The sequence below is a fragment of the Dreissena polymorpha genome, chromosome 1 (assembly GCF_020536995.1).
Source record: "Dreissena polymorpha isolate Duluth1 chromosome 1, UMN_Dpol_1.0, whole genome shotgun sequence".
Classification (NCBI taxonomy): Eukaryota; Metazoa; Mollusca; class Bivalvia; order Myida; family Dreissenidae; genus Dreissena; species Dreissena polymorpha.
In genome coordinates, this window is record NC_068355.1 from 17,125,311 (window position 1) to 17,153,083 (window position 27,773).

Genomic DNA, 27,773 nt, shown 5'->3' on the forward strand with positions numbered 1-27,773 from the left:
ACTTTTTTTTCGTTTATATATTGTATTACTATCGTGTATACATATTGAAACAAAGTGTTCAAGGCTACACTTATCCAAATAAACTATTCGCGAAGTCCATAGTGATGAACTGTTGTTTTGAAATCACAATCAGAAGCTGCTACGTCTATGTCATGAATGTCCAATGAAGATACTTTCAACGTCTTAATTCGCGATTTTCATTTTCCCAACCGAAAGTCTGAAGATCCTGCCTGCATCGCACGCTGAAATGTATTTTGCTTAAATGTAGTATACAACAGAACAGAACAAATATTTTATTCAAAACAGCTGATTGTGCTCAGTATAAGACCTGCATGCATGCGTGAAAAATAGTAATAAAGATAATATATTACGAGTAAGAATGTTGTGTGTGTTTATATACACACTGAATGAGTTTTAAAATATTAACAAAATACATCGGAAACAGGCAAATAAAATCACATTCATCCCATAATCATTTCATAATTTACTGTTCGTGGTAACAGATATCGGCGTTAACAGACAAAAACACAAAACATTTATTTAATATTTAACGGTAAATAACAAGAACAATGACAGAACAAGAGCTGTCAGAGGACAGCGCGCTCGACTATTCGAGTGCTTGACAGTATAACGTAAGCCGTCATGGGTAAATTTTTCATATTAAATAAAATATCAGACGATCTTTAAAAAAAAAAAGGATTTTTTTTTCTTTTTTTTGGGGGGGGGGGGTAGGGGGTGAGAGGGGGTATAATGTGGGGTGTGGTTATTTATTAGATGATGGTTTAAAAAAATGGGGGAGGAGGTTGGGGGGGGGGGAGTGATTCTGGGTAGGGGCGTGGGGTATTGTTTGGGTGGAATCAATTATGGTATTCAGGTAAGTGTTGTTTTGTCAAAGTAATAATAAAATGTGATCATAAATAAAGAAGATATGGCAATTTAAGCAAAATGTTCATTTATCTAAGTGTAAAAGGGCCATAATAATGTCAAAATGCTTGATACAGTGGTCTGCTCTTGTTTATACGTTGGAGTCATGTTGGTAAACAAGTATGCAACATATAAAAAGCAATATGTCAAAGGATATAGGAAAGTTTTGGGGTAGTACGCAAACTTTAACAGATTTATCAAAAATATGCATATTCTAAGCATAAAAGGGGCAATAATTATGACAAAATGCTTGATAGAGTTGTCTTCTCTTGTTTATAGGTTGGGGTGATGTTGGTAAACAAGTATGCAAAATATGAAAGCAATATATCAAAGGACAATGAAAATAAATGGGGTAGTTCAAAAACTTTAACGTTTGCTGCATATTATAAGTGGAAAATGGGCCATAAATATGACAAAATGCTTGATAGAGTTGTCTGCTCTTGTGTATACGTTGAGTTGATGTTGGTAAACAAGTTTGCAAAATATGAAAGCAATATGTCATGGGACAATGAAATAATTGGGGTAGTACGAAAACTTTAACATTTACACGCTAACGGAACGGAACGGAAACGCCAACGCCGGGGTGAGTAGGATAGCTCCACTTTATATACTTCATATATAATAGTCGAGCTAAAAATACAATTATTTCTTTTCATAAAGCATGTTACACAGTAATTTGCTAACTTCGGAAGGTTCCCGTTTGTTATTTCTATCTGCATGATTAAACAAATTATGCATACATGTTATTATTCAATAGTGTTTCGATAAGTATTCGGATCTTGCTTCTAAAAAAATGGTCAAAGTGATATTCGTCTTCTTAATGGATAAGACAACATAAAGTACAAATTCTTTCATTTCTGAAATATTAAAATGGCTGTCAGTTTCAATTAACAAATTATGTGACGATATACGTATTTTAGCGATGATGTTTCTATGTTTTCAAGGGACCGTCAACCAGATTGACGAAAAAAGAAAAGTTCTAAAATACTGTATTAAAACAAAATTAGTTTATATTGATTAAAATATCACGACTGGTATATTACATTACTTGAAAAAAAGTTCCTATTTTCAGTGTATTCGGTAATGCAATTTCGCGATGTGAAATCTAACGTACATCGCGAAAATAGGTGACATAACGATATACACACTATTAATAACGTAAGTAGCTTGATCATTTTATATAAAAAATATAAACAATTCAGTACACAAACCACAGTACACATGCACAATATGCATTCATAGGTTTACCAGTGACGATGATGATCAATCTACTGGCGTTTTTTATAGTTAACAACTGGTAGTTACCTGGTAGACACACCCAGTAAAATGTATTACCGACTATGCTGAAAATATGAAAACTTAAAGTGATATTATGGGCATCTAACAGTTTATAGGTGTCTATCGCAACCGTCGTCTATTTTTGGTGTTTTCACTTTATATACACTTATATTTGTTAATGCAGCATCAACATGCTAAAACAATATCCCGGAAAGAGACAAATTATGAATTTGAATATCAACCTTACTTTCGTTTGACAACTGATCACGCATGTACAATGTGAACTTAAATTTAGTTTTAGTGCAGATTCGTTTATAAGACACAAAGACACCATTTTGTTTAACGGATCATTTCGGCTTACAGAACTGGTTGGGTCACGTAAAATATATAATATAAAATATATTTGTATAAACAACTGGTAGCAAGACGAGTTGCAGATAATTGGTCAGTAACCACATTATAACTTACTCTTTTGACCGGTTAATTCTTTTCAGCTCAATTCAACAGTGAAAAATACCCATAATATCACTTTAACAATTTTCAAGTAATGTAATATCCCAGTCGTGATATTTTAATCAATGTAAACTAATTGTAAAAAATACGGGATTTTAAAACTTTTCTTTTCTTCGTCGTCGCGGTTGACGGTACCTTATAAGGGAAACCGAAAACTAAATGCATTAGCTATTGCCCATATCACCCTTCTTCTTTCGTTCCCACGTTGATATAATAGGATTATTCGGCATCATGTTTGAAAATCGCAATGTTTGTAACTTGTTTACCATGTTTTATTAAACTTATCGCAAAAAACGTTTTTTTACTAAGCAATCTATTCTGTTGAATCTTAGTTAATTATTAAAGACGAACAACAGTGTATATATATATAACGTGATTTTGCGATTAAAAGATAATTACCATAAAGACGGGTTTGATGAGATTTTACGGTACTGTTTTACAAATTGCTACTTGTCACCGTCACAGAAAATGTAGAGGCGCGTAAAATCGTTTATCGGGAACTTGATCAGCTAATTTAAATTATTATCGACATGCTTTTGTTTTACCTTTTATAATCAGCCGCAGTAAATCGGTTTGACGTGTAGCAAAGTACACCCACTAGTAAACAAAAAGTTGTAATACAACTTGTGAATATTGTGTACATTTGATAATATTAACACCCACCCTATATCCGTTTGACACGAGGAATCTTTAAAATAATAATTAATCCCAATAGTGCAATTAAGTTGTTTACAAACTTACTCTCGAGACGTCTTGCAGATCATACTTCTCGAAAATTCCCTCGCACCTAACAGCGAGGCGGGCAGTACTTGCAAGAAACGGATCACCTGCAAATATAGACCATCATGTAAGTATTGTAAAACAAACAAGGGACACAATTGTCACAAAACCAGGTTCTCATTGTGAAAAAAAAATATGATAAAGAGAAAACTCAAACTGAACTTTTGAAATGAACAAACAAAATTAACCCCCTTTGTAAGTTTGTTTAAAAAAAATCTATTTTTAGTCGTGGCGACCTTGACATTGGAGATATTAACGTGATTCTTTCGTGCGACACACCGTCCCATGATGGTGAACAAATGTGCCAAATGATTTTAAAATCTCACAATGAATGACATAGTTATGGCCCGGACAAGCTTGTTCCGCCCGCCCGCCTGCCCGCCAGCCAGCCAGCCAGCCCGCCCGCATTCGCCAACCTAATAACCAGTTTTTTCCTTCGGAAAACCTGGTTAAAAACTGAATGAAGACGATTATTTTAAGTGAAAGTCATTATATACACGCTTAAAAATAGTGATGGGGTTGGTTTTTGAACGAACTGGACTTTTTATGTTTATTTTTTTGTCTCAATTACGCATCCAAAGGATCTCAGCATCGTAGGAGCACGTTACGGTTTGTTGAACAATACTGAACACCCAATTCGAATATTAGAAATAGGCAGTGCTCTTTTAAAAAGGGGTTTAATACATGTGCGTTGAATGTCGTCCCAGATTAGCCTGTGCATTCCTCATAGGCTAATCAGGGCCCAATATACTTGATTAACATGTGCGGATTTACAGGCTAATCTGGAAGGACACTTTACGCAAAGGCATTAAACCCGTTTTCACGGAGAACGGCTTAAATATATTATAAGTTATATTATAAGACGTACTTTCTATGTCGGTATTTGTTTCTCCTAGGTAATCCAGGATGCGTTCACGATCAATCTGGAGATTGGTACCTGCCAATATAGAAAAAAAGACAAGAATCTAAAGAATAACAAAACATGTAGTTTTAGATGGGTTTTAACCTGTAAGACGAAGCAAATTAAACTTCGTGAAATTCACGAATTATTCCCACAGGAAAATATAAATTAACACAACAGTTTAATTCTATGGTAAAAGGTGTCTTACATTGCAATAGTGGGAAAAATTCATTGAATGTGGCCGTATCCGCCTCGATGAAATCGTCGTTCTGCAAAAGTTGTTAAAATCTTTTTTTTGGCCTGCCTAAATTTGCGAGCATGGTATATGTGACATCAATTCAAGGTCAATAAATGAGCCTCTATATTGAACATTGCTAATAAGCCATATGCGGCCAGCGTAGCTGAAGAACAGAATAAAAAGTTTGGTCAGCATCCATCCAGTCAGGTTAACATTTGTGCAATCATACGTTTTACCATTAACGAACAGGGTAACTCGGTCACTACTAAAATTTGAATGAGGCGGCTCAATTTATTTTTCATTTTTTTAAGTCACCGTAAGAAATAAATTGCTTTTCACGATTTTGAAGGTTTGCTTTAAATAAAATGTAATTGGTTAAATATACTGCAGTTAATTGTTTTGATTGTAAGTAATCTAATACCAATTTTATTTCATGAAATATAGAAGGCATATTTGATCAATTTTCATGCGTGTACCTTAATCTTTTCTATCACAGTTGACATTTTGTTGCAAGCAATTGCTAGCGTCATGTCCGGATCCGTGTCTGAAAAGGAACATTATGAATGCCAGGATCTGAAACGCACTACTTGAGTCAGAGGTAAGGAGGAAAAGGCCCTAACAATAATTTCATGAGAAACTCTACAAACATAAGTAATGCGACAGGTTTTGAAATCAAACCTTAGTGACCGGTTTGCACTTATATAGAACTCTATTTATATTTTGTCTAAATTTTATTTTTTTAGATAAGTTGGTTCATATTTGAATACAATCGATGTTCCACGAAAACCGAAATCAATTAAGAGATCGTTAGATTCTGCGACCTGACGCCACATGTTATGCGAAGATACTTCATACAGAATTCAGCTCTCAAATCTGGGCCTAGACTGTTGCACTTCTTATAATGCTCTAAATGTTTCATATAATATACTTTCAAACAGTGGTTAACTGCAATAAATGTCTTCTACAAAGATATGAGCAATTATTGGGACAATTAAACATTCAAAATTTAATTTAAATACTTTGATGGTGTTTATTCAATCGCATCGTTTATTTGTATGGTGAGCAACATATAAGTTTTCACTTTTCTTTTTCTCTTCTATGAAGAAAGAGGACGGACGTCTACATACCTTCGCTTTGATCGGTTGTTATGAACATCTCCCATTCGTGACATTTGGCAAACAGGGAGGCAACTGCAATTTAAGGTTTACGGATGAGTATTCTGCCACTCTTTTGTAGTTAAGATACAACATAAGTGTCTAGCGTGTTCATTTTATGGAACGATGGATAGCAACTTCTCAGTAATTTATAATCTCAAAAGGCTGTTCAAGATCAAGATAAATAATATGAAATGATAAATATTATTTGCATACAAATCGAAATTTTTAATTGAAATAATGCAATATTGAACCCCTCTGAAAATGTTAAGACAATGTTTTTACTTACATTCCATAAATCCGAAAGGCCATTTGTTTGCGTCATCTGGTCGTTTTGTTGACGCTGTTATAAACATTATTTTGAAGTACATCAGACGAATATAAATATTAAGAAACATTAAGAATTTTGCAATTTGTTATTGTTAATTATCAAAAACTGGACAACATCCACCATTTAAAGAAACTATCAGGTTTTTTAATGAAACTAAATAATAAATACTAAAGTTTAAACATGGTTAAAAGACACTCGAGATATAGTGCAAAGGACTATACAGCTGCTCACCACTAATATCTAAAACAAAAAAGATATGTAGGTCGTCCAAGCATGTTTAGTTCACCTTCCACAATACACGTATTCATTTCCACTTTATTTAGGAAATGCAGGGATATGCATTTATCATTCAAATTTCTATATATTTCGTCTTGTTTTAAATTATTTTAGTTTACTTAAAATATCTAATAATTGTTCGATTACCATTAAATTTAGCGAAAATACTCAAAATTTAAAAACATTTTAATTTAGAAAATAAGATCGAATGCTGCTTACACCCATTATTGCTGCTTCTTCCTGTATTTGCGCGATGATTATCTGAGATATTAACTATATGATTCTATATTCTCAAATCTTTTCTATAAAGAAGGAATGTAGTTGACAATTGTTAATAGTTTTATTTGATCGTTCGTCAAAAAGTTGTAATTCTGTTACTCTTGTATCTTCATTGCAATTGAGTAATTAAATAGTAATTCAATTGAATGCGATTTAATTCCCTTTTATTATTGTTTAATTTGAGTTACAATGCTATGACGTTAAATTTTATTTACACTTATATGTATTATGAATATTGCTGGGCCAAGTGTGAGGTTGAGCGCTCTATAACCAGGTTTAAACCCCCAATGCTTTGCATTGACCGTTCCAAGGCGGTGACCCCAGCTTTATTCATATTTTGTGTTTATGTTGGTTTGTATTGTGCTGTATTGTGCTGTTTTGTACTGTTTGGGCAATCGGTCACTTGCCTTAAATAAAGGACCAACTAATTGTTTTTAATGAAAATTCAATACTGCTCCAGCAGCTGGAGTTTCACTTCTTTATATTAAATGATTGAAAACTCATATGGGGCGGGAAACAAATAAGCAGTTAAAACAATAAACATAAAGATTTACTACATACCTGGTGTTGGTAGGGCGAGATGCCTGTTGAAAAGCTTTGGGTTCTTAGGAAAAGCATCAACAGAAGCAGATAGGCACACAAATATCAAAACTGTGGCACCAAACCTCATGGTTGCAGCGTAATACTCACACATGTTTTCAGAAAGACAAGCAATACAGTGTCTGACAAAGCTAGACATGCGAAGGTTTATATACTTGCCGATGACTTAGTGCGGCCCGTCTTCTATATATTCTAAGCGAAATCTTCACTGTTTTAAAATCAAAACGTTGATAAAATTGATCTGCTTTGAAAGAAAATAAAACTGAGAGGTGTCAGTTATGAGTGGCGTTACCAAGAGCAGATATATTTTTATACAAAAGCTCAGCGTTTTTATCCTATTTATTAAAACATGTATATATAGAAACATGTACAGGTAAACATTGGTAGCAACCTTCGTTTTCATGATGAACATCGTTGCCAAGGTGAAGGTAAGGTTATTGGCTGTAATGCAATTCAAGTACTTGTGTATGAGGCATCATTAGAAATCGGATTCTTTAAAAAATAAGCACAACAAAGTTACGTCACTTAATCGGATCAAAAACGATTACTCGCCAACACGCGACGCATATAGCAATGTTTATTTCATGTAAAATGATGATGAAAATGGGGATAAATATAAGGAGGAGCAAAAAGAAGAACATATGAAAGGATTTGTTGGGTGGTCTTTCTGCAACAAGTTGTGTTTTATATTGGTTAATATTTACATATTTAATTTTAAAAGTTTTTGCAAACTCATGTGCCTTTTGTGAGATAATCTATGCTCAAGTATGGTCGTAAACAATCACAAATCATATACACGTTTAGAAATAACACTCTTCAATTACAAGCATCGCCTTCAAAGAGTCTTAACGCCTTCATTTTAGTTCACACTCGACAATAATTCAATAGATGAATGCATACTAATTGAATAATTTTGGTAATTATACACTCTAAAAGTGGGCCTCATCAACTTGTATTTGTGCTTCATTAGAATCAAGCTTTCCACGACCCTCTTTCAAAACGTTGTTTACTCTGTTATCACATTTTCCACGACCCTGTATTGAGTACGAAAAGGTGTAACGACATGATTGATTATCAATCGATCGGCTTCTTTATTGTCATGGGGCCACAAGAAGAGCGAACAATTGTTTTAACTTTTGTGGATTAAGGATATCAGCTGTAAACACATGTCTGAATTCAACAAATAACTAAAATGTTTTTATGTATAAACAGATGACTGTTAAAGTTGAGGAACATACATATTATATATAAATGTTTTATAAAAACTACCAGAATATTTTCAGTGGTATACTACAACAGGACAGAATAGTTTATTTTGACTCATGCATATACATGTATACAGCTCATCGTCATAAACATACATTTGCAATAACAGCATGCGAATCAATTAAATACAAAACATACATCATATCGAAGAAAGATCGATTAAAAAGAAATGAAATGAAACATGTTTAAAGAGAATGTCACACGGAAGAGGTTAATATTAGTGATACCATAAAGCAAAAACGTTGTTTAATGATTGCGAAAAGTATTAAACTAGTCTAAGCTTATTGTCGTTGTGAAAGATATGTAATGTATACTACATATATACGACATGTTCTAGCATTTCAAAGCCTTTTAATCAAAACATGGCTAGTAATCTTGCCAATTTATTCTTTGAACTATCATGTAGTTTGATTAATTTGAACATATTTGGGCTAGATCTATACTACTCCGGAATATGTGTGTACCTAATATCGGCATAATAAGGACGTTTAGGATATGCAAAGTGAGATTCATCCTCGATATAGTTTTACTTCCAAAAACACATTTATGTTGATCTTAAACAATGCTCTGGTGTCTACCCGTTTCAATAAATAATTTGTTAGACGACAAAAATAATTAAGCAATTATGTTCCTATGTTTTTTTTATTTTCAACAATATAAAGATAAGCCGATCTTTCGAATACTGATTTTAATTTCTTATATAAAATCATCAAACTATATGATGTGACACTTATATTCCAGTTAGTGATAAACTGGTCTCGTAATCTGTTTTTAAGTATCGGGTTTAATTGAAGAGAACACACAATAGTCATACATTGTTAAAACAATGTGTAAGTTTCTAGTTCTGGCTATCATCAGTTTAAATGTCGCTTTTTTATGATTTTTGACTGGCGCGTCTTTATAGTTATGGACCAACCCCATTAGGAAAGTCAACCAGAAATTCCCGAAAAGTTGACAGTTAACAAAGACCGGTCCAAGACAGCTTTTAAATGCAGTTATTGGCCTAAATCAACCACTTGATCGGAAAGATTGACATTTTTCACATTCAACTGATATATTCTTTCACAAAATACTATCTAAGACATTTAAAATTTAGCTATTCTGCTCTTACTTATCGAGAAAAACAGCGATGTGACAGACTTTCTTGAAATGCGAATCTCCCGAGATATCACGGTCATATGACGTTATTTCTATTTTTAGTAACATACCATGTGCTCAAGTGTTTTCAAATTCAGAATGACATTTCCCGGTAGTTTGAGATAATTCTGGCTTGTTTTGTAAACAAATTGTAGTTTAAATACAAACTCAAAGTAACTATTATTTAAAACTACCTGATTCACACTGAAATCAGTCTTATATCCACCTGACGTAAGTTGTTAATCACAAATAATAGATTTCAGAAAACGAAAGTAATATGTTTACAATTTCAGCATTAAATTTCAATGTCGATCCAAAAGTATCCAAAACTCGTCACGTGATAAAGCGACAATGGCGTCAAAATTGTGAATTTCAGACTGATGAGTTATTTTCATCTATTGTAAGATGCATTTGAAACATTCGCACCTTAAACTATCCCTCGATGCAGTAATTTATATCCATTCACCAATATATGTAGAAATGTAACCAAGAAAATGAGCATTCTTTGATTTATAGTGTGACATAAATATGTTACGAATCTGGTTGACTTTCGATACGGGGTAGGCTTCAGCGTACAGGTATGTCATTACTATATAAACTGTACGCTGAAGTTTCTTTAGCTAGTTAGTTTCATGTGAAGGATTAGTAATTTCAAATGTATGTAAATATATATAAAAGAAGCTTTAGTTATTAGAAATACGATCTTAAATAATACAATTTAATAGATGTCATCACCCCTCGATAGAACTTACGTGTTTTTCCATATATTGTTATTTTGTAATTGTAATTTGTAATGTAACTTTTATGTTACAATATGTTATGTTGTTATTCATATTCACGTGACAGAAAAAATAATTTGTATATTCTAGTATGAATACGATATACTATTGCATACTTCTGAATAAACTGTCTGTCTGTCTGTCTGTCTGTCTGCCTGCCTGCCTGCCTGCCTGTCTGTCTGTCTGTCTGTCTGTCTGTCTGTCTGTCTGTCTGTCTGTCTGTCTGTCTGTCTGTCTGTCTGTCTGTCTGTCTGTCTGTCTGTCTGTCTGTCTGTCTGTCTGTCTGTCTGTCTGTCTGTCTGTCTGTCTGTCTGTCTGTCTGTCTGTCTGTCTGTCTGTCTGTCTGTCTGTCTGTCTGTCTGTCTGTCTGTCCTGTCTGTCTGTCTGTCGTCTGTCTGTCTGTCTGTCTGTCTGTCTGTCTGTCTGTCTGTCTGTCTGTCGTCTGTCTGTTCTGTCTGTCTGTCTGTCTGTCTGTCGTCTGTCTGTCTGTCTGTCTGTCTGTCTGTCTGTCTGTCTGTCTGTCTGTCCGTCCGTCCGTCGTCCGTCCGTCCGTCCGTCCGTCCGTCCGTCCGTCCGTCCGTCCGTCCGTCCGTCCTGTATGTCTGTCTGTTGTCTGTCCGTCCGCCCGCCAGCCCGCCCGCCCCGCCCGCCCGCCTGTCTGTCTGTCTGTCTGTCCGTCCTTCCGTGCGGCCGTGCTGCCGTTCGTCCGTGCGTCACTGCGTCAGTGCATATGTTTTTATTCATATTCACGTGACAAAACATTATTTGTATATTCTAGTATGAAGACGATATACTATTGCATACGTCTGAATTAACTGTCTGTCTGTCTGTCTGTCTGTCTGTCTGTCTGTCTGTCTGTCTGTCTGTCTGTCTGTCTGTCGGCCTGCCTGCCTGCCTGCCTCTCTGTCCGTCCGCCCGTGCGTCCGCCGTCTGCCTGTCATTAAATGTTAACATTTTAACATGAAAAATGCCTGTTTCCTATAACAATTCCCTTAAAACGTGGATTGGAACGATATTTTGATTAAAATATTGTAGTTCCACTTGTTTCATATATGACATCATTCCAATAAATATGTTCCTAACATTTGTTTGCTATTTATTTGCAATGTTTGCATACGCAGTGTTTTTTTACAAAGTGAATCTCGTCAGATTCGATTATGAGATAACATAATTTTTAAATGTATTTATAAATGGGATAGGCTACATAAATTAGTTATAACAGATAAATAATTGTCTTTTTTCTTGCAGACGACTGTCGACGGCTGTCATATCGTTAATTTTTGTGACAACAAACATTTTTACCTCGAGATTTTGGGCGGCAATGACAGTATTTTGATATTCATCTGCTGATTATTTTGCAAATTATTTGAAATTATTTTAATAATTTTAATAAAAATTAAAAACTGCAGAACGTGTGCTCAAAAACATAGCGTGTATGTAATATTTTGCGTAAATATAACAACAACAACAACGCAACATCTACAACAAACTGCACCTTTCTGATTAAATGAAAATGATGCGATCGCAACAGTATAACGAAAAGTACCAAAAAAAAGGAAAACAAAGATATAACTTTGATTTTGCCTTCCGAATGAAAAGGTCGTTCAGTCTCATAAATAGTAATGATGTTATGCTAAGGTTAATTAAATCAATGGAATAAATAAACGTCTAGCCAATCAGAAATAACATTCGTTACATATCGACCATAATATAGGTAAGATAACACGCTTTACCTTCAATGGTGAAAGCTTTGTGGATTATGTATTAACTGCGCGTTCCGATTTCAATAATATTGTAAATTTTACCGTTAACGATTTCACGAATTCTCAAATCATGTGCCTCTAACATTTGCCACCCGTCGGGGAGGTAACAGTTCGCCGCTGTTGTATCTCTTTTACATAAATGGCCTGATAGAGAAACTTGAAGAGAGTGGTAATGGCCTGTGCATTTATGACATTAATATAACTTCGCCTACCGTGGCCGATGATATGGTTCTAGTATCATACTCTAAAAATGGTCTCGAGAGGATGCTTAAGATTTGCTATGAATATGCAAACAGGTGGAGGTTTCTTTATAGTGCATCGAAGTGCCCCGTACTAGTCTATAATAAATAGACAGAAGATACTTCAACCTTCTATCTAGGGCATGAACGTCTTCCCGCTAGCGACAAGTATACCCATCTTGGTATTGAATGCAACTCTTTTCTGACCACTAATAATGCGATTCATGATGCATGCGTGCGACTGCGAGGAACATACATGAGCTTGTGCTCAAAATGGGTAGCGCCTGAAAGACTGAGTCCACCAACTCTATCAACAAAATTTAACTCGTCTGTTATCCCTAAGGCCTTATATGGCTGTGAGCTATAGAACAAAAACTCGGAAAGTTATCTCGTACAACTTTCAATTGCACAGAACTTTGGCCTGGAACACATGCAAGGTTATGACAGAAACATCTCAACAGATTATTGCCTGTCAACGTTTAATACCGTTCCGATAGTGAATGAAATAGAAATCAGAAAACTAACATTCCACGGTCAAATATGCAGATTAAATCCTAAATACCTAGCGCAAGATATCTGCAACAATAGACTGATACGTCACATTGAACTAGAAGGCCAATGCCTCGGATATATCCCTGATGCATACAGGATACTTCAAAAGTATGACTTAATGAACGTCTTACGCTCATACGTTCAGGATGGAAATTTTCCCACAAAGCGACAATGGAAGAATATAGTTGAGCAAAATGTCGTTATGAATATAAAGAACGAAATACAGAGTCGCATCAAGGGCAACGATCAATGGGGAGTTACTGCGCATGTAATAGACTCTAATAATTACTCCCCTTTATGGAGAGTAGCAAAAGACAATCCAAAAATAATTAACGTGTGTAAAACAATATTGAATAGCAAAAGTATGTTTGTGTCTAGACAGTATGTTCGAGAATGCAGACATTGTTGCTTGAAAATCGTTAATCTCGTAATTCATAAGTTGTGTTATTGTCATTTGCTAGGGGATAAGCGAAAACATTTATGGACAATTCTAATTGAATGCACCGAAATAACGGAATTTTCGCGCTTCATCCACTTAAATGGTTTAGAACAAAGTGTATCGTTGCTGAAAATGCTATCTGAAACTGTTGACTCATATTTTGTGCATTTTAAATTGTGCAAAGCTGCTGTTAGCATCCTGAACTAGGGTTAGACGCTCTGAGCCACTTTTTACACATATGATGTTGACATGTCGATCCAATCTATGTTAGTGTACCTTACACTATATAGCAGTCTTCCGTGGAAGGCAAAACCTGTGACACGTATTAAGTATATTCGCCTATAGTATTATGTCTTTATTTTCGTTTTCGCTTTAAGACATATCCTCGGCGAATAAGTTACACTGAAAAAGGTAATTATTGTTATCTCAATGTGATTATTTTCCTTAGAAATTACAGGAATTAACAATTATTTATCATTTATATATAATCTAATTATGTTATACTTATCTTTGTAAATAATCTTATGCCTGTATTGAGGTGTTTCATTTTTTATCTTTGTTTGTGTATATACTCTATTGTTCTTCCTTGCTTGTATTATACGTTATGTCTTTCATGAATGGAGGAAAATAAAAGTCTTTCAATCTATCTCACATTTGATCTCCGCACGAATATACACCGTTCAATCGCCTCCAGGAATTACGAAGTTTTAACAAGTAATACTAATCCTATTTTGTGCAAGATGTTACGTGCGCTGTCCAAAATCTGGATCACACGCTATTATATCAAACAACGTATTTGCAAACAACGTAGAACCAGATTAGACGCCACATGATGCGGCGTCTCAGCAGGGTCTGCGTTGTTTGCTTAAAGGAATTTCTGTAAGAAATATTCGTAATATAGAAATAAATATACTAGACATCCCTAATTTTGGAAATAAATTGATCCAATTTAGAAAGATGGGAGAGTCCACTCGACATAAATGGATTAACTTACCTTCCACTACGTAACTTTCTGAGCTTAACTATTTGCTGTTTAAACAAACTTTTAATTGATTGGTTCGAACTTAAAAGTGTGAGAAACTGTAGTTAACCCTTACCTATTTGAAAATCTCCTATAAACATGTTCTAATGGAAGTAAACGACAAAAACGACGATTCTTGTTTGATTTGTTTGATTTTTGATAATTACTTTAAGTATTCTATAGTGCCAAAGATATTGAATATTATGTTTTGCCGTGTTATAGAGACCAATATGTGAAGAGTTAAATAGAATGTGTAGGAGTTATATGACATTTGCATTGCTTTAGTAATCTGAGTACAATTCTTGTCTTGATTGTTGCTCAGGAAATACCATAAGTATGTTTGAAACGTAATAAGTGTACAATATTTGAATTTATCATATGCTATAATACGGTGTAAATATAGTTTATTTAGCCATTAATTTCTTGTGATTTTTAACTATAAATATATCTATGTCCTTCTGAGTACGCCTCCATTCTTATCAAAGCGTTTTTGGGGCAATCGTCCGTTTTATTGAAATCCTTGATGGATTGAGAAACGTGCAGCTATTTTTTTAATCCGTCAACGTTTTAATAAAGATAAGCCACCCTATTCAAGTTATACGTTTCAGCGGATCATACTTGGCATTTCGATATTGCTGACCAACATCCGGACGTGGTCAAGCCCCTACAAGATCGCCTCAACTTTTACAGAACCACAGCGGTGCCGGCTAACTATCCGCTACCAGATCCGGCTTGCAACCCCAAACACTTCGGCGGCAAATGGTCGCCCGGCTGGTGCTGAAAACCGGTTCCGTTTACCATACACAATACTAAGCATCCCTTTATATAGTCGTCAATCTGTTAAAATGAATAGACACATTGCTAAGACAATAAATATGTTAGCTTTGGGCAAGTTAACTTGTGGTCCCCCATAATAAAATGACTTCTTATTTTCAAGGCTGATACTACTGAATTCTTTTAAAATAAATGAAACGCGCTAATTGTTTCATGTGTATGTATTCGATCGCGCCCATGCATATGGAATGGAAAGACCGCCAATATTATTCATCACCTGAAATGTTGCACGTGTTGAATATTCAGCTCATTTGTTTAACAGAGAATTTTTAAAATGCAACATTTTAATATCTGTTTTGTACAATTGTAACGTGTAAAATGTTGTATGTTCCGATTCTACAAAATGTTTAAATGTTTAAAAACAAACATGTAATTTCTTACACTACAGATTAGAAAATGAAGATAGTGCATATATAAAGTCTACATCTTCATTTACCTAACATTGTAGTAATAATAATTAATAAAAGATAATAGATCCATCTGAAAGTAAGTTGGTGAAAAACTACATAAACATGTTGAATATTTTCTAAGTTGTACAATCGGTTTTAGTAATCTGCTACAGGTCAGCATCTAGCAAGTGTACAATATACAATTGTACAGAATACAAGTTGACGAATCACAAGTCAACATTTTACAACGCATTTACGAGGTTTTTACACAACGGGTTGTTACAACGCTTTATATATACGGACCCTTCAAAGCGCTTCATATATACGGACCCTTTAAAACGCTTCATATATACGGACCCTTCAATACGCTTCATATATACGGACCCTTTAATTCGCTTCATATAAATATATATGGACCCTTCAATACGCTTCATATATACGGACCTTTCAATACCCTTAATATTAATGGGCCCTTCAAGACGTTTCATATAAACGGACCCTTCAATACACTTCCTATATATGGACCCTTCAAGACGTTTCATATATATGGACCCTGCAATACGCTTCATATATATGGACCCTTCAATACGCTTCATATTTATGGACCCTTCAATACGCTTATTATACATGGGCCCTTCAATACGCTTCATATAAACGGACCCTTTAATAGGCTTCATGTTTATGGACCCTTCAATACTCTTCATATATATGGACCATTAAATAAGGTTCATATATACGGACCCATCAATACGCTTCATATATATGGACCCTTCAATACGCTTCATATATACGGACCCTTCAATACGCTTCATATTTACGGACCCTTCAATACGCTTCATATTTACGGACCCTTCAAAATGCTTCATATATACAGGTACGGACCCTTCAATATGCTTCATATATACAGACCCTTCAATACGCTTCATGTATATAAACCCTTCAATACGCTTCATATATAAAGACCCTTCAATACACTTCATATATATGGACCCTTTTTTTTGCCTATTGAAAAGTTGTAAAAATGTACTTATGCGGTTTTCGAAGAACAGCGATGATACACGCTAAACATAAAATCGGAATAGGGAAGTGAGTAAAACATGATGAGCGTAATTAAATATATACAATATAAACAAAAAATTTGCTCATCAAGAGCTGTCGCCATAGGATGACTTATGCCCCCTATAAACGCTTGAAAGAAGTTATGAGTTTTTTTCGAAACCTAAACGCAGATTTCGAAACCTAAACGCGGACACTAAGTTCAAGGTCACAGGGGTCAAAATTTGTGTGCGTATGGAAAGGACTTGTCCATATACACATGCATACCAAATATGAAGGTTATATCTGAAGGGACATAGAAGTTATGAGCATTTTTCAAAACCTAAACGCAGATTTCGTAACCTAAACGCGGAACCTATCTTCAAGATCAAGGTCACAGGGGTCAACATTTTTGTGCGTATGGAAAGGCCTTGTCCATATAAACATGCATATCAAATATGAAGGTTTTATCTCAAGGGACATAGAAGTTACGAGCATTTTTCGTAACCTAAACGCAGATTTCTAAATCTAAACGCGGACCCTTAGTTCAAGATCAAGGTCATAGGGATCAAAATTGTGTGCGTATGGAAAAGCCTTGTCCATATACACATGCATGCCACATATAAAGGTTATAGCTCAAGGGACAAAGAAGTTATGAGCTTTTTTTGAAACCTACACGCAGATTTCGAAACCTAAACGCGGACCCTAAGTTCAAGGTCAAGGTCACAGGGGTAAATTTTTGTGTGCGTATGGAAAGGCCTTGTCCATATACACATGCATACCAAATATGAAGGGAATAGAAGTTAGGAGCAATTTTCGAAACCTAAACGCAGATTTCGAAACCTCAACACGGACCCTAAGTTCAAGGTCAATGTCTTAGGGGTAAAAAAATGTGTGCGTATGGAAAGGCATTGTCCATATACACATGCAAACCAAATATAAAGGTTATATCTCAAGGGACGTAGAAGTTATGAGAATTTTTTGAAACCTAAACGGAGATTTCGAAACCTAAACGCGGACCCTGAGTTCAAGGTCAAGGTCAAGGTTACAGGGGTAAAAAAATGTGTGCGTATGGGAAGGCCTTGTCCATATACACATGCATACCAAATATGAAGGTTATGTATTAAGGGACATAGAACTAATGAGCATTTTTGGAAACCTAAACGCAAAGTGTGACGGAAAGACGGACAGACAGACAGACGGACATTCCGATCACTATATGCCTCCTTTTCTTCGAAAGGGGGCATACTAAAAAAATATTTACTTTGAAAACAATTTGAACCTTTTACGTTTAAAAAGTTGTTTAATCATTTTGATGAATATCAACAGATACCGTGTCCGACAAAAACAATGCTTAAGAAAACGTAAATCATGACGAGCAGACAAGCGTCCTCGATTTTCTCAAGAAGTAATAACAACGTTAAGAATCTATCCGCCTGTGTAACATAATCGACGCGTGGTCTAATTGTATAATAGCTTGTCAATTTTATATTTAAGGCTATGCACGATAAATTCTATCTAAGTATTGATATTTGTTGAGTGTGATTTTGGTATTTATGGAGATAAAGAAGGGCAACGTTTCCAGTTCGGTTATTTTATTATAAAGCGTTCATAGATCACGTTTCTGGTGTAGAGGGGTATGTCGACGTCTTAACATTATCCCTTTTAAAGCATTAATTAAATAGCTGCTTTATATGTAATTCTCGCTTTAAGGAACGCAAATTCAAACTTTTGGTTATTCAATTATCAAACGTTAACCCTGTAAAAATTGTGTAAGAGTGTGGGAAAATAAAGTAGATGTAGTAAAATCTTAATGAATGCAATTGATAAAGATGCGCTAAACACATACGTTCTTTTGATGAATTTAAGTTAAAATAAATTTTAATTGAAGCTCACGATGTTTGCGAACACGCGTTCAAATCATAGTTGAATCGCGTTCCAAAACAACGATATTGATCATTTTAAACGGGGGAAGCATATAACTATCGATATATCCATCCAAACGTATTCTTATTTTGAAAGAATTAGGTTACGCGTCTGGAACGAATTTTACAGATTTGCGGCTTACTCAAGGGACCTCTGTCCTTTCATCCTTCCATAGGCCGTTCGGTCCCTCAAACGTTTTCCCCTCGCGAAATGCTAGGCACAAATGATCTTAATTAAAAATAAATATATGCACGGTTCGTTTGGATTGGATATATATACGCATCTAAGGTCTTTCCGCAAAAATGATTTTAAAGGAGCTATCGCTCTTTAAATAATGTATTTAAAAGCTTCGACGCAACCTGGCCCGAATTGTATTCAAAACTCCAAAAGACACATCACTATTGAGTGATTATATAAACTTTTAGTTTAGTATGTACAAAACCAATATTTTGTATGGGCGTTATTGCTCTTTGATTACGTTTTCGAATGAATTTAAGTGTTGTTGTTTTGTCATCTCATGATAAACATATAATCCGAGTTTGGAAAGGAACGGGCAATAATCGTACATGACGAATTGGTGGGCGCGCTTTGATAAAAAGTGCCAATTGTGTGTGCGTGCGTGTGCGTGTGGAAATCGAATTCATATTCTTTGTGCTTTATTTTAATTTGAATTGCAATGCTACGATGTAAAAGGTTTATTGACTAATCACAAGACAAATATCATAGTATTTTCACACAAATTCAAAAATAGCAAAAAGAATACGAATTCGATTAACCGGTAATTATAATTTACTTACAATACTTTTTTGCATATTGTATTTTCATTTTCCAAGTTGTTGATTATAAAAAAACATAGTTTTAATTGGTAGCTATTGGTTGAAACAGTTCATGTACAATACGAAATTTAGCAGGCTGGTCAGCACATTCCGGTACTATACATGCAACCCAATATACACATTACAAAGAAAAACAGCAATGACCCACATAGTGAGCAAAGAAGAACATACATTTTGTCGCTTTTCCGTTATTATGTTTTTATAGAATGCGTTATATTCAAAAGTTTTGATCCTTTTTTAATTAAATGTTGTCCTTCATGGCATATTTTCGGGGTAAACACACGCGTTGACATAGTATTGCTTAAGGACCATTACAATGAACAGGTGTTGCCATTGATTTGTATTTGTATATCCGCAAAAGTAATGAAATTACCTCGTACCTCCGAAAGTGACTTTAACGGATCTAAATTAACGTTACAAGTCGTGCGGAAAACATCTTTCGACATATGAATGAAATTGAAATGAAATTTCTGAAGACTTTGTAGCCATGAAAGTCTATTAAACACTATCAAAAAGGCATTCATCAAAAACAGAAAGCCCCCCTATAACATTTATTATAATTAATTTCATTACGTCCCTACAAACGTATAGGTATATTTCTTTGATGTATAATCGATCATTTACAAGTTTGTTCGCAAGAATGACATTATTTATTCAGTATTTTGAAAAGCATGTAAACTATCATATACAAACTTGATATGAAGTTTTGTGTCATGTTACGATTAACGGCGATTATAATACAACGAGCACTGTTTAATAAAAAGACCGCTGGATATTAACAGCGTGTATGTCTTTAGAAAATTAAACCCACTATTTTAACGATTGTGAAATTCTTTTGATGAATTCCGTAGTGAAGTCCCTATTGTTGTTAAAGAAGAAAACTGGAAAGACTTTTTTCGTTTATATATTGTATTACTATCGTGTATACATATTGAAACAAAGTGTTCAAGGCTACACTTATCCAAATAAACTATTCGCGAAGTCCATAGTGATGAACTGTTGTTTTGAAATCACAATCAGAAGCTGCTACGTCTATGTCATGAATGTCCAATGAAGATACTTTCAACGTCTTAATTCGCGATTTTCATTTTCCCAACCGAAAGTCTGAAGATCCTGCCTGCATCGCACGCTGAAATGTATTTTGTTTCAATGTAATATACAACAGAACAGAACAAATATTTTATTCAAGACAGCTGATTGTGCTCAGTATAAGACCTGCATGCATGCGTGAAAAATAGTTATAAAGATAATATATTACGAGTAAGAATGTTGTGTGTGTTTATATACACACTGAATGAGTTTTAAAATATTAACAAAATACATCGGAAACAGGCAAATAAAATCACATTCATCCCATAATCATTTCATAATTTACTGTTCGTGGTAACAGATATCGGCGTTAACAGACAAAAACACAAAACATTTATTTAATATTTAACGGTAAATAACAAGAACAATGACAGAACAAGAGCTGTCAGAGGACAGCGCGCTCGACTATTCGAGTGCTTGACAGTATAACGTAAGCCGTCATGGGTAAATTTTTCATATTAAATAATATATCAGACGATCTTTTTAAAAAAAAGGATTTTTTTTTCTTTTTGGGGGGGGGGGGGGGGTAGGGGCGAAGAGGGGGTATAATGTGGGGTGTGGTAATTTATTAGATGATGGTTTAAAAAAATGGGGGAGGAGGTTGGGGGGGGGGGAGTGATTCTGGGTAGGGGCGTGGGGTATTGTTTGGGTGGAATCAATTGTGGTATTCAGGTAAGTGTTGTTTGTCAAGTAATAATAAAATGAGATCATAAATAAAGAAGATAAGGCAATTTAAGCAAAATGTTCATTTATCTAAGTGTAAAAGGGGCCATAATAATGTCAAAATGCTTGATACAGTGGTCTGCTCTTGTTTATACGTTGGAGTCATGTTGGTAAACAAGTATGAAACATATTAAAAGCAATATGTCAAAGGATATAGGAAATTTTTGGGGTAGTACGCAAACTTTAACAGATTTATCAAAAATATGCATATTCTAAGTATAAAAGGGGCAATAATTATGACAAAATGCTTGATAGAGTTGTCTTCTCTTGTTTATAGGTTGGGGTGATGTTGGTAAACAAGTATGCAAAATATGAAAGCAATATTTCAAAGGACAATGAAAATAAATGGGGTAGTTCAAAAACTTATCGTTTGCTGCATATTATAAGTGGAAAATGGGCCATAAATATGACAAAATGCTTGATAGAGTTGTCTGCTCTTGTGTATACGTTGAGTTGATGTTGGTAAACAAGTTTGCAAAATATGAAAGCAATATGTCATGGGACAATGAAATAATTGGGGTAGTACGAAAACTTTAACATTTACACGCTAACGGAACGGAACGGAAACGCCAACGCCGGGGTGAGTAGGATAGCTCCACTTTATATACTTCATATATAATAGTCGAGCTAAAAATACAATTATTTCTTTTCATAAAGCATGTTACACAGTAATTTGCTAACTTCGGAAGGTTCCCGTTTGTTATTTCTATCTGCATGATTAAACAAATTATGCATACATGTTATTATTCAATAGTGTTTCGATAAGTATTCGGATCTTGCTTCTAAAAAAATGGTCAAAGTGATATTCGTCTTCTTAATGGATAAGACAACATAAAGTACAAATTCTTTCATTTCTGAAATATTAAAATGGCTGTCAGTTTCAATTAACAAATTATGTGACGATATACGTATTTTAGCGATGATGTTTCTATGTTTTCAAGGGACCGTCAACCAGATTGACGAAAAAAGAAAAGTTCTAAAATACCGTATTAAAAAAAAATTAGTTTATATTGATTAAAATATCACGACTGGTATATTACATTACTTGAAAAAAAGTTCCTATTTTCAGTGTATTCGGTAATGCAATTTCGCGATGTGAAATCTAACGTACATCGCGAAAATAGGTGACATAACGATATACACACTATTAATAACGTAAGTAGCTTGATCATTTTATATAAAAAATATAAACAATTCAGTACACAAACCACAGTACACATGCACAATATGCATTCATAGGTTTACCAGTGACGATGATGATCAATCTACTGGCGTTTTTTATAGTTAACAACTGGTAGTTACCTGGTAGACACACCCAGTAAAATGTATTACCGACTATGCTGAAAATATGAAAACTTAAAGTGATATTATGGGCATCTAACAGTTTATAGGTGTCTATCGCAACCGTCGTCTATTTTTGGTGTTTTCACTTTATATACACTTATATTTGTTAATGCAGCATCAACATGCTAAAACAATATCCCGGAAAGAGACAAATTATGAATTTGAATATCAACCTTACTTTCGTTTGACAACTGATCACGCATGTACAATGTGAACTTAAATTTAGTTTTAGTGCAGATTCGTTTATACGACACAAAGACACCATTTTGTTTAACGGATCATTTCGGCTTACAGAACTGGTTGGGTCACGTAAAATATATAATATAAAATATATTTGTATAAACAACTGGTAGCAAGACGAGTTGCAGATAATTGGTCAGTAACCACATTATAACTTACTCTTTTGACCGGTTAATTCTTTTCAGCTCAATTCAACAGTGAAAAATACCCATAATATCACTTTAACAATTTTCAAGTAATGTAATATCCCAGTCGTGATATTTTAATCAATGTAAACTAATTGTAAAAAATACGGGATTTTAAAACTTTTCTTTTCTTCGTCGTCGCGGTTGACGGTACCTTATAAGGGAAACCGAAAACTAAATGCATTAGCTATTGCCCATATCACCCTTCTTCTTTCGTTCCCACGTTGATATAATAGGATTATTCGGCATCATGTTTGAAAATCGCAATGTTTGTAACTTGTTTACCATGTTTTATTAAACTTATCGCAAAAAACGTTTTTTTACTAAGCAATCTATTCTGTTGAATCATAGTTAATTATTAAAGACGAACAACAGTGTATATATATATAACGTGATTTTGCGATTAAAAGATAATTACCATAAAGACGGGTTTGATGAGATTTTACGGTACTGTTTTACAAATTGCTACTTGTCACCGTCACAGAAAATGTAGAGGCGCGTAAAATCGTTTATCGGGAACTTGATCAGCTAATTTAAATTATTATCGACATGCTTTTGTTTTACCTTTTATAATCAGCCGCAGTAAATCGGTTTGACGTGTAGCAAAGTACACCCACTAGTAAACAAAAAGTTGTAATACAACTTGTGAATATTGTGTACATTTGATAATATTAACACCCACCCTATATCCGTTTGACACGAGGAATCTTTAAAATAATAATTAATCCCAATAGTGCAATTAAGTTGTTTACAAACTTACTCTCGAGACGTCTTGCAGATCATACTTCTCGAAAATTCCCTCGCACCTAACAGCGAGGCGGGCAGTACTTGCAAGAAACGGATCACCTGCAAATATAGACCATCATGTAAGTATTGTAAAACAAACAAGGGACACAATTGTCACAAAACCAGGTTCTCATTGTGAAAAAAAAATATGATAAAGAGAAAACTCAAACTGAACTTTTGAAATGAACAAACAAAATTAACCCCCTTTGTAAGTTTGTTTAAAAAAAATCTATTTTTAGTCGTGGCGACCTTGACATTGGAGATATTAACGTGATTCTTTCGTGCGACACACCGTCCCATGATGGTGAACAAATGTGCCAAATGATTTTAAAATCTCACAATGAATGACATAGTTATGGCCCGGACAAGCTTGTTCCGCCCGCCCGCCAGCCCGCCAGCCAGCCAGCCAGCCCGCCCGCATTCGCCAACCTAATAACCAGTTTTTTCCTTCGGAAAACCTGGTTAAAAACTGAATGAAGACGATTATTTTAAGTGAAAGTCATTATATACACGCTTAAAAATAGTGATGGGGTTGGTTTTTGAACGAACTGGACTTTTTATGTTTATTTTTTTGTCTCAATTACGCATCCAAAGGATCTCAGCATCGTAGGAGCACGTTACGGTTTGTTGAACAATACTGAACACCCAATTCGAATATTAGAAATAGGCAGTGCTCTTTTAAAAAGGGGTTTAATACATGTGCGTTAAATGTCGTCCCAGATTAGCCTGTGCATTCCTCATAGGCTAATCAGGGCCCAATATACTTGATTAACATGTGCGGATTTACAGGCTAATCTGGAAGGACACTTTACGCAAAGGCATTAAACCCGTTTTCACGGAGAACGGCTTAAATATATTATAAGTTATATTATAAGACGTACTTTCTATGTCGGTATTTGTTTCTCCTAGGTAATCCAGGATGCGTTCACGATCAATCTGGAGATTGGTACCTGCCAATATAGAAAAAAAGACAAGAATCTAAAGAATAACAAAACATGTAGTTTTAGATGGGTTTTAACCTGTAAGACGAAGCAAATTAAACTTCGTGAAATTCACGAATTATTCCCACAGGAAAATATAAATTAACACAACAGTTTAATTCTATGGTAAAAGGTGTCTTACATTGCAATAGTGGGAAAAATTCATTGAATGTGGCCGTATCCGCCTCGATGAAATCGTCGTTCTGCAAAAGTTGTTAAAATCTTTTTTTTGGCCTGCCTAAATTTGCGAGCATGGTATATGTGACATCAATTCAAGGTCAATAAATGAGCCTCTATATTGAACATTGCTAATAAGCCATATGCGGCCAGCGTAGCTGAAGAACAGAATAAAAAGTTTGGTCAGCATCCATCCAGTCAGGTTAACATTTGTGCAATCATACGTTTTACCATTAACGAACAGGGTAACTCGGTCACTACTAAAATTTGAATGAGGCGGCTCAATTTATTTTTCATTTTTTTAAGTCACCGTAAGAAATAAATTGCTTTTCACGATTTTGAAGGTTTGCTTTAAATAAAATGTAATTGGTTAAATATACTGCAGTTAATTGTTTTGATTGTAAGTAATCTAATACCAATTTTATTTCATGAAATATAGAAGGCATATTTGATCAATTTTCATGCGAGTACCTTAATCTTTTCTATCACAGTTGACATTTTGTTGCAAGCAATTGCTAGCGTCATGTCCGGATCCGTGTCTGAAAAGGAACATTATGAATGCCAGGATCTGAAACGCACTACTTGAGTCAGAGGTAAGGAGGAAAAGGCCCTAACAATAATTTCATGAGAAACTCTACAAACATAAGTAATGCGACAGGTTTTGAAATCAAACCTTAGTGACCGGTTTGCACTTATATAGAACTCTATTTATATTTTGTCTAAATTTTATTTTTTTAGATAAGTTGGTTCATATTTGAATACAATCGATGTTCCACGAAAACCGAAATCAATTAAGAGATCGTTAGATTCTGCGACCTGACGCCACATGTTATGCGAAGATACTTCATACAGAATTCAGCTCTCAAATCTGGGCCTAGACTGTTGCACTTCTTATAATGCTCTAAATGTTTCATATAATATACTTTCAAACAGTGGTTAACTGCAATAAATGTCTTCTACAAAGATATGAGCAATTATTGGGACAATTAAACATTCAAAATTTAATTTAAATACTTTGATGGTGTTTATTCAATCGCATCGTTTATTTGTATGGTGAGCAACATATAAGTTTTCACTTTTCTTTTTCTCTTCTATGAAGAAAGAGGACGGACGTCTACATACCTTCGCTTTGATCGGTTGTTATGAACATCTCCCATTCGTGACATTTGGCAAACAGGGAGGCAACTGCAATTTAAGGTTTACGGATGAGTATTCTGCCACTCTTTTGTAGTTAAGATACAACATAAGTGTCTAGCGTGTTCATTTTATGGAACGATGGATAGCAACTTCTCAGTAATTTATAATCTCAAAAGGCTGTTCAAGATCAAGATAAATAATATGAAATGATAAATATTATTTGCATACAAATCGAAATTTTTAATTGAAATAATGCAATATTGAACCCCTCTGAAAATGTTAAGACAATGTTTTTACTTACATTCCATAAATCCGAAAGGCCATTTGTTTGCGTCATCTGGTCGTTTTGTTGACGCTGTTATAAACATTATTTTGAAGTACATCAGACGAATATAAATATTAAGAAACATTAAGAATTTTGCAATTTGTTATTGTTAATTATCAAAAACTGGACAACATCCACCATTTAAAGAAACTATCAGGTTTTTTAATGAAACTAAATAATAAATACTAAAGTTTAAACATGGTTAAAAGACACTCGAGATATAGTGCAAAGGACTATACAGCTGCTCACCACTAATATCTAAAACAAAAAAGATATGTAGGTCGTCCAAGCATGTTTAGTTCACCTTCCACAATACACGTATTCATTTCCACTTTATTTAGGAAATGCAGGGATATGCATTTATCATTCAAATTTCTATATATTTCGTCTTGTTTTAAATTATTTTAGTTTACTTAAAATATCTAATAATTGTTCGATTACCATTAAATTTAGCGAAAATACTCAAAATTTAAAAACATTTTAATTTAGAAAATAAGATCGAATGCTGCTTACACCCATTATTGCTGCTTCTTCCTGTATTTGCGCGATGATTATCTGAGATATTAACTATATGATTCTATATTCTCAAATCTTTTCTATAAAGAAGGAATGTAGTTGACAATTGTTAATAGTTTTATTTGATCGTTCGTCAAAAAGTTGTAATTCTGTTACTCTTGTATCTTCATTGCAATTGAGTAATTAAATAGTAATTCAATTGAATGCGTTTTAATTCCCTTTTATTATTGTTTAATTTGAGTTACAATGCTATGACGTTAAATTTTATTTACACTTATATGTATTATGAATATTGCTGGGCCAAGTGTGAGGTTGAGCGCTCTATAACCAGGTTTAAACCCCCAATGCTTTGCATTGACCGTTCCAAGGCGGTGACCCCAGCTTTATTCATATTTTGTGTTTATGTTGGTTTGTATTGTGCTGTATTGTGCTGTTTTGTACTGTTTGGGCAATCGGTCACTTGCCTTAAATAAAGGACCAACTAATTGTTTTTAATGAAAATTCAATACTGCTCCAGCAGCTGGAGTTTCACTTCTTTATATTAAATGATTGAAAACTCATATGGGGCGGGAAACAAATAAGCAGTTAAAACAATAAACATAAAGATTTACTACTTACCTGGTGTTGGTAGGGCGAGATGCCTGTTGAAAAGCTTTGGGTTCTTAGGAAAAGCATCAACAGAAGCAGACACGCACACAAATATCAAAACTGTGGCACCAAACCTCATGGTTGCAGCGTAATAGTCACACATGTTTTCAGAAAGACAAGCAATACAGTGTCT

At 34.5% G+C, this 27,773-nt stretch overlaps 1 protein-coding gene across 1 annotated transcript; it reads right to left on the reverse strand.

Annotated features, from left to right (window-relative positions):
* Positions 1-27,773, reverse strand: LOC127872797 (uncharacterized). Its single transcript, XM_052416205.1, has 9 exons — positions 27,715-27,773; positions 7,236-7,339; positions 6,078-6,131; positions 5,762-5,824; positions 5,111-5,178; positions 4,605-4,665; positions 4,364-4,432; positions 3,457-3,542; positions 1-242 (listed from the first exon to the last, which is right to left on the reverse strand). The coding sequence occupies exons 1-9, from the start codon at positions 27,741-27,743 to the stop codon at positions 198-200; spliced, it is 579 nt and encodes a 192-aa protein (XP_052272165.1). The 5' UTR covers positions 27,744-27,773; the 3' UTR covers positions 1-197.

Bases quoted from the DNA above. Each gene is read 5' to 3' on its own strand.
- LOC127872797 (XM_052416205.1), bottom strand. From the start codon at position 27,743: ATGTGTGACTATTACGCTGCAACCATGAG. The intron at 4,666-5,110 runs GTACACGCATGA...CAACTTTTGCAG, and splicing joins CTGTGATAGAAAAGATTAAG to AACGACGATTTCATCGAGGC. The intron at 3,543-4,363 runs GTACGTCTTATA...CTATATTTGCAG, and splicing joins AACAAATACCGACATAGAAA to GTGATCCGTTTCTTGCAAGT.